Source organism: Frankliniella occidentalis, unplaced genomic scaffold (assembly GCF_000697945.3).
Source record: "Frankliniella occidentalis isolate FOCC.00 unplaced genomic scaffold, Focc_3.1 Scaffold2060, whole genome shotgun sequence".
Classification (NCBI taxonomy): domain Eukaryota; kingdom Metazoa; phylum Arthropoda; class Insecta; order Thysanoptera; family Thripidae; genus Frankliniella; species Frankliniella occidentalis.
In genome coordinates this window covers 1-8102 of record NW_026269154.1, presented here as the reverse complement: position 1 = coordinate 8102, position 8102 = coordinate 1, and the positions used below count along the sequence as shown (strand labels likewise).

At 57.7% G+C, this 8102-nt stretch overlaps 1 protein-coding gene and 3 non-coding genes across 4 annotated transcripts; all 4 read right to left on the bottom strand.

The window, feature by feature from the left end:
• On the bottom strand, positions 1–8043 carry LOC113205402 (mucin-5AC-like; the record flags this gene model as incomplete). The annotated part of the gene is given in 6 exon segments (XM_026421012.2): positions 1–1107; positions 1204–1325; positions 1410–4554; positions 4646–4936; positions 5069–5345; positions 7492–8043. Coding segments are annotated over 6 exon segments (4194 nt in total). The 5' UTR covers positions 7577–8043.
• Trnag-ucc (transfer RNA glycine (anticodon UCC)) lies at positions 5441–5512 on the bottom strand. The gene has a single exon. It is a non-coding gene; the product is annotated as a tRNA-Gly (tRNA).
• On the bottom strand, positions 5610–5681 carry Trnag-ucc (transfer RNA glycine (anticodon UCC)). The gene has a single exon. It is a non-coding gene; the product is annotated as a tRNA-Gly (tRNA).
• Positions 5771–5842, bottom strand: Trnag-ucc (transfer RNA glycine (anticodon UCC)). The gene has a single exon. It is a non-coding gene; the product is annotated as a tRNA-Gly (tRNA).
• Positions 8044–8102: the final 59 nt, after the last annotated feature.

Below are 8102 nucleotides of genomic sequence, written 5' to 3'. Positions count from 1 at the left end.
CATCACATTTCACAGAAGAGAAATTTGAATAATTGAAAGACTATCTAGTATTAAACTCATATTTACATTTACAAATCAAGAGATATGTAGAGATCACATTGCCAAAATCTTTTGACAAACATTGTTAAAACTAGATCACATTCAAAGTAGCACATGAGATCATTTTTTTTAGGTATAGCTAATTAACTTATTACTGGATACAATTACATGAAGAGACAGAATACATTAACATAAATACACATGCTATTTCAAATGCAATTCTAAATGGAAAGTGAAGGTACTTTCTCGTCGAAAGAATCATGCCATTAACTACCATGATGTAACATTCTGCATGTAAAAGTATTTTAGAAATAACTTACTCAATGTTTCGAATGTACACTCTAACAACTTTTAGACTTAAACATATTTATGTGGAAAATATAAAATCTTACTCTTTTACAAAATCACCGAAGGCGGTATGTTTTTAACAAATTAAAAATTACGTACTTGCATAAAAAGAACAGCAACGCCGGCACTATCATTCTGACAAATTATTTATACAAAGTCTGGGTAAAATACACTGCTTAAAATTCTTTTTTTAAATATCAGCTGAATATGATATCTTACGCTAAAACATATGATTACAACTATTGCTCTGACTCTTTCTTCCACATTAAAAGCCTAATTTTGTACTTTCATTCCAATTATTATTATCAACGGATTGACTTGATAATTTCCTCTGCCTATCGTCAACTTCTTTGACCTTAGTCTTAGCTTAACAGCAGAACACAAAATGTAGCGTTCTTGCACTGAGCAAGCAGCTCAGCTTGTCAAACTGATCCAAATAAGATACATCAGTAGTATTCGTACTCTGCCACATCCATGGCCATGTCTTCCTCGACGCTCTCTGCCTGAGCCTCGGCGAGGTCCTTGTTGACAGGTGACGTCTTCTCCTCGGGGACGTAACCCTGAGCCTGTCTGGCACGGTAGTGGAGCTCCATAACGGAGGGGTTGTCGTCGTCCAAGATGCGCGGTGGAGCAACGTCCCCATCATCCTCGTACTCCTCTTCGTACTCGTCGCCGGCATCCGCACCTAAGTCTTCTCCGTCACCCTCCTCCTCGTCCTCACTGCAAGCAAAATAGACACATGTTAATAATCATTTCCGTCACGGAGGCTCAGTACAAAACGCGTCAGCAAAATAACGGGAAATGAAGTTAACTTACGCCTCGTCGTAGTCCTCGTCGCCCATGTAGTCCTTGTCCTCTTCGTAGTCGTACTCCTCATCCAGGTCGGCGTCGACCTCGGCAGCCAGGGCGCCTATCGAACGCTTGGGTCTCTCGGCAGCCTGAACATCGGTTAAAATGGTTTTGCTTTAGACTCGCCATTCCACAACTGGTGACGCGTTATTCATAAGGGACAAGGGACTCACCTCAGGCTTAACGTGATGCTTGTGTTGCTTGGGCTTCCGGACGTGCTTCTTGGCTGGATTGGTCTTGTCGTCCTGATTGGGCGGATGGGTCTTATTGGTGTCCTGCTTGGGCGGGTGAGTCTTGTTGGCGTCCTGCTTAGCCGGGTGGGCCTTGTTGGCGTGCTTGTGGCCTCGCTTGGAGTGCTTCTTGGTGCGCCGGCGACGGGTGGGTTGGCGGGCCGGCCGACGCGCCGGACGTTTGCTCGACGCCGTGGTGCTGCGGCGCGCGAGGCCGCCCTCGCGGTGCTCCCCGCGCCACTTCTTGAAGTGCGGGTAGCGCGCCGTGTCCCTGCGCGCCCGCGCGGGGCCCGATGCTCCTACGGCCCGGGCCAACTCCTCCACCTCGGGCCAGATGGGGCCGAAGATGTACTTGAGGCGGGTGACGTCCTCGTCGGACAGGTGCCCCATGTGCAGCTGCCTCACCACGAGTGGGGCCATCCGGCGCAACATCTGACCTTCAAAGGTGTCGCCGCCGTAGCGGGGCGTGTTGACGACGGGCTTCGGCGTGGTCGTCAGGCGGACGGTGGCTTGGTAGCTGGACCCGAACCCGACGTCGTTGCTCTCCTCGTCGTCCTCGTCGTCGTCCTCGAGCGGCATGTCCCCGCGCCTCTGGGTCTCCTGCTTGGGCGGGGCGGGAGTCTCCCGCACCAGGGACGCTATCTCCAGCCCCTTGGTGTCGCTGGAGGCCGGCGGCAGGAGCGGCAGCCTCGGCCTGGCCGCGTCCGCGAAGTAGTCGCCGTCGTACTCGTCCGACCTGGTGTCGTAGTCTGGGATATAGCCGTCGGCGGGGGAGCCGCCCAGGGAGGTGCCATCCTCGAAGGCAACGCCGTCATAGTAGTTGAAGTCCTGGACGGGGGCGGACGTTGGGACGGTCTCCTTAGGCACGACCTGGGGGTTCGTTACCACGGTGGCGGCCTGCGGCGAGTAGGCCGCGGTGCTGTCCGTTGAGACTGGGGTGGTAGAGACGAGCTCCTCGGTGACGGTGGGGGACTCCGTCACGATGACGGTGGCCGTGTAGGCGTCGCCTCCAAGCGGAGGCGAAATGTAGTCCAGCCCAGTGCTACCCTCGGTCAGAGGCGTCGAAGGGCCCTCTGTGAAAACGGTCGAAATTGTTTCTTCTGGGCCGGGCTGGGTCGAAAAGGTCGTCCAGAAAGTCTCCGCAGAAGCCACAGTGTACACTTCCGAAGACAAGGTTGACAAGTCGCTCGGCGACGCGGTGGTGTAGTCCGCTACTGTGGATGCGCCTTCCAGGTTGTAAGGCTGCGCTGATGTGAGAGCGGCTGGGGTGGCGGTCTCCGCGGTCAAGGAGGCGGGGAAATCTGTCGCCGTGAAGGCTTCTGTCCAAGTTGTTTCATGGCCGGTGCTGGTCGTGAGCGCCTCAACGGTGTGCGTCGTCTGCTCAACCGGAGCCGTGTAGGGCCCCGCTGTAGTGTAGTCCTGTGACGGGAGCGTCGTCGGGGTGGTGACCTCGATTGGGTCCGAGTGCACCTCGGTCGAAGATGTGGTTGATGGAACTTCTTCTGTAGCAGTCGTAAACCCTACCGCCGAATAGGTCGAGTAGAGCTCTGCCGGGGTGGTAGGGAAGACATCCGTCGACGGGGCAGAGGTGGTCGAAAACGCCTCTGTCGAGGCAGAGGTGGTCGATAGGGCCTCTGTCGTGAAAATCCAGGAAACCTCTGAAGTTGCAGAGGTGGTTGAGAGAGTGAATGAGGCGTCTGAATTGGCGTCCGTTGTGACCGCGTAGGGCACCGCCTCTGCGGTGGTGGTCTCTTGAGACGGTGGGATGGTGGTGTCCATGGCCTCCACGGCTAGTGGACTGAAGGCTTCGGTTGTCGGTTCAGCGGTAGTGCTCTCCGTCACGTCAGGCTTGCCTCTTCGATTAATCTCTATCTCGATTGTATCCAGGATTTCAGTAGTCGCCGCAGTTGGGTCGGCGGTCACAAACGGTGTCAGGTGTGCATGAGTGGTCGAAGTCACATCTGCGTCCTCGGGCGCAGGAGGACCCGTTATCAGTGGCTGCTCGCTTGTCACAGCGGTGATATCTTCATTTACGGGTTGAGCGGTCGTCACAACGGGCTCGTTCGTCACAACGGTGGTGCCTTCATACACGGGTTGAGCCGTTGTCACAACGGGCTCGTTCGTCACAGCGACGGTGTCTTCATACACAGGGGTGGTCGACTGGTACCCAGAACTATCCGTGGTCACAATGGTTTCATACTCGGACACAGGATTAGTCGCCTCAATTGCTTCCGTCACAGTGACAGTTTCTTTATGGAAAAGGTATCCCGTTGTTGTAGAGATGTCACTATTTTCGCTGTTGTCCGAAGCTGGTTGAATCGTGGTCACGCCATGAGTGACAAGGTCCGAAGGAGTCTCGGCATTCGTCACAGAATCAGTGCTCGTCACATGGGCGTGGGCAGACGATTGCTGAGTGGTGGTTTGGGTGACGGCATGCGTCAGGTAGTCCGGGGCCACAGACGACTCGACAGAGTCAAAGACGATGTTGTCGGCTGCAGGGTGTACGAAAACAGTGGTCAGACTCGTCTTCGCCGTCGACGTGACGGTGTAGTCGGTGACGTGGGGGACCGCTGTGGTGGTCTCCACGTAGGGGGCAAAGGTTGAAGTGTCTCCCAGCTGCTCGGACGCAGTCGAAACTACCTCGCTCGTGGTTGGCGAAGTCGGCACAATGGTCGAGTACTGGGTGGTGGCCGCCTCGTCCCTCGTGGAGGTGCTGTCCGTGGACGCGGTGGTCCAGAAGTCCGTCAAGGGGGCGAGCGTCGCGGCGCCGAGGGGGCGCACAGTCAGCTCCGGCTCGGTGCTGGTCTTGGGTTCATTGGTGGTGGCTGTGACGTCCGACCAAGGAGAGAGCGTCGCGGCGGCAGCGGCGGGGCGCGCGATCGGGTCCAACACGGTGCTGGTCTCGGGTGCAAGGGTGGTGGTGGTGACGTCACGTAGCGGGCCTCCTTCTGTATTCCGGTCCGGCGGCGCGCCAGCTGCAGGGCCAGCTGCCGCACCTGTTGCAGCCTCCTCCGCCCCGGCCGGCTGGTCTCCACGCAGTGGGACCACCCCCACTGCGGCGGGGAACGGCGAAGACGGCCACGACGGTCTGAGAAAATAGCAGAGGGGTTGAAATTAGTCGCACTCTTGGGGATGAATTTGAATTGCCCGCTTGCGAACCTCACTGTCGGTTTACTTACGAAGTGGTCGTGATGGTGTTGGGGCGGCCAGAGGTCATGGGGATGCGGCTGGTGGCCGGGCGGCGGATCACCAGGTTGGGGCGTGCGCCGCTCTGCACCGTCTCCACCATGTCGTACAGCGGGGTGCCGCCCGTCACCAGGCGCACCCACTGCGGCGTGGGCGTCAGGGCGGCCGCCGCGGCCTCCGGGCTGGGCGTCGGCGCCGCCGACGCAGGCACCCAGTCGTACCGGGTGGGCCGGCGGCTGGCGACGTGGCTCGAAGACGGCGCCAAGGATATCACGACAAAGTCACTGGCAATGAGAAAATTCAAGGCGTAAGTACGGACGGACAGGGCGCAGGCGGGCAAACATTACAATTCAATTAAAAATTATAACAACATTATTGCAATTATCTTTTTAATTTTATAAAGTTACTCCACTTACTTGTTGGGTCGCCGTTCGTGGACGGGCGTGACGAGCGGCGGGAGCGCCCAGACGGGCGTCGCCCGGGGCGGCGGCAGCTCCCAGACGGGCGGCGTCGCTCGCAGGGGCGCCGAGGAGAGGGGGCGCGAGAACGCTCCCCAGGGCGACGCGGGCGCCGAGATCAGCGAGACGGGGCGTCGCGGCGTCAGCGACGCGTACCACGGCCAGTGCGTTAGACGCAAGACTGAGCCGGGTAGGGACCGCCCGCCGCGGGCTGCGAGGTTACTCGCGGAAAATGCTGCAAAAAAAAACAAAACGGGTAACAATTTTAATTGAACATTGAAAAGCAACCCCTTTTTATTTTCCGAACAACTTTACTGTAACCAAAAGGAATGCGCTGGCCGGGAATCGAACCCGGAACAACTGCTTGGAAGGCAACTATGCTAACCATTACACCACCAGCGCTTCTTAACGGAGCCCTTTCCTAATTGAATGTATTGCTGCTGCTGCTGCTGCTGCTGCTGGTAAGGCAGCTCGGCAAGAAGGTAAGGGGAAAAAGAGATGCGCTGGCCGGGAATCGAACCCGGAACAACTGCTTGGAAGGCAACTATGCTAACCATTACACCACCAGCGCTTCTTGCTGAGTGGGCCATCCCGACTGGACAAGGTCAGACTGCCGTGCCGTTAAACGAGCGCGGAAATCCTCCGCGTTACGAAAATGAATGCGCTGGCCGGGAATCGAACCCGGAACAACTGCTTGGAAGGCAACTATGCTAACCATTACACCACCAGCGCATCTTGTTGGCAGGCACCGTCGCGCCCAGCCAGATGCGGCAGCAGTACCTCCTCCCCCCCTCCTCTTCCCCCCCAGCAGCTGATCGAGTGGAGGGGGAACCCGGGTAACGACCACGAGTGGCGGCGTGGCGTGGCGTAGCACACCCGACGCGCCGCGCCAGCCGCGCCGTGGCGAGGCGCAGCGGAGCTCGCGCCCAATCGGCAGGAAAGCGGGAACATCTTCAAACTTTTCAAAACTAACTTTGCGCTCGCGACCTGGCCGCCGCCGATGCCGCCGACATTAGCGCGGTCTAGTTCGGCGCGCGCGGCTTTCAAATTCGGGAGGCGGGCGGGCGAGGTTGTCGGTTAGCTCCGCTGTCATGACGGAGTGCGAGGAGCAAGTGCGAGGGGAGCGCTGGCGGGGGCCGGAATACTTTGCCGAACTTCCCCCCCTCCCCCTCCCCCAAATCACCAGCAGCTCAAACTTCATCAAGTTTAGCTGATTCTGACAAGCCCCGCGCTATTAAGGACGCGATGGTCGTTTAAATTTCTATGAGTGGCTCGGTGGGCGTTGAGGGGGGGGGGTAATTTCATTAGAGTGAGGTTAGGAGGGTGAGGACCTCCGCTGCTGGCCACCGCTCGGCCGGACCGCCTGGTGCCGCCGCACCCCGCGCACCACAAGAGGGCCCTGGTCGCGCACGTCCTGTGTCTTCTAAAGCGCTCCCGTGACGTGACGTACGCCAAACGAAGTGATGACGGACTAAGATATTCACGGGGAATGCTGTCCCAGTCTGTGCTGCACTAAGCACTAAGCGCGCGGCGGGGCGGGGCTCCCCCGAGACGAAATTCCGTCTTTAATTTTAAGCGCGCTCGGGGCAGGTCGCGCGTTATCGACAGATCTGGCAGCCCCGGCCCCGGCGGCCACACAAGAGGAGGGTACGTGCCTCTCTGTCGCTCGCATTGCGTCGCATGGCGCCGTGTCGCCTCCGGGGACGGATGGGGGCGGAGAGAGGAGGCGGAGACGGAGCACCTTGGGATTACACATTTCCATAACAAATCCCCATCCCCGTTTAGTCACTCCAGCGGCAGAAGCCGTGAGAGGGGACAGCTTTAAAAAGGCCTCGGCTACCCACAAGGGAATGCCCATACCCCCTCCCTGGAAGATTTATTTTCTGTGCCGTGATCTAAAATTCGTAAAGGCGAATTTCCAGGAAAGAGGAAGAGCTGGGGAGAGCAGCAGGGCGCCAGGGAGCGAGCGCGAGGGTCAGTTATTGTTCCAAGAACGGCCGCGGAACTGGTTTCCAGCCAAGCCCCGTCGCTTCCCATCCCGGCCCCGATCCGACAACCTAACGACTTCTTCCGGCCGCAGTGTGAGGGGATGTGAAGGGGGGCAGTAAGCAGCACAGGCGCCGGCGCCTGCCCTGCTGACCAGGTCATGTGGCTTGACCCGGTCACAAGGTCGCGGCGCGAGGTCACCCCACGGGCAGGCCGCGACAGGACATCCCTTCCCTCCTCGCACACAAACAAGGGTGTCAACCGACGGAGCGACGACACAAAACAAAACAACAATAACGTAACATGGATGCGAGTCTCTGCTGAGGCAAGCGACGTACGTAGTACTCGCGAACGATGACAACCCCGAAAACAAAACGGTAAAATAAAATACTCACTTGTAGCAGGGTAGCTGCACGTCGCTCTCAGAAGGAACAGCAAGACGATGGCGTACTTGCAGGACGCCATCATCGCCATCGTCATGTTCTTTTTGTTTTTGTTATTGTATCCGATAACAGCACACACGCACACACATGCACACAGATTCTTCCAATCTGTTGTCGTCAAAGGTCGTCCTTTATCGTTGACATGGCGCCTCACGAAATATCCACACGAGCACTGTCACACAGGGCGGGGACGGGAATGGCAGCAGCACGGCTTTGCCGTGGCTTTGGCACACTGCGCGCGGCCCGAGCAGACTACTCCACTCCACAACAAACACCACAGCCTTCACAAACACAAGTCCGGTCCTGTCCCGCTGCTCTCCGCCACGCTCCGCTCGGCTCCGCTCGCACCTTACGACTGACTCAAACTGCATGCACCGGCAGACCAGAAAACCCCCTTCGCCGAACAGAGAGCGCGCGGCCCGGAGGGCAGCGCTACCGTTTGGTTTTTGGCTTTTCCAGGTCCACGCCGCGTCCGAAGCGAAGCAGCGCCTTTCCCTCTCCCACACACGACGCGGAGCGGCAGGCAGTGAAGGGGATGAGCAGCACGCGAGCACCCCGGAGAC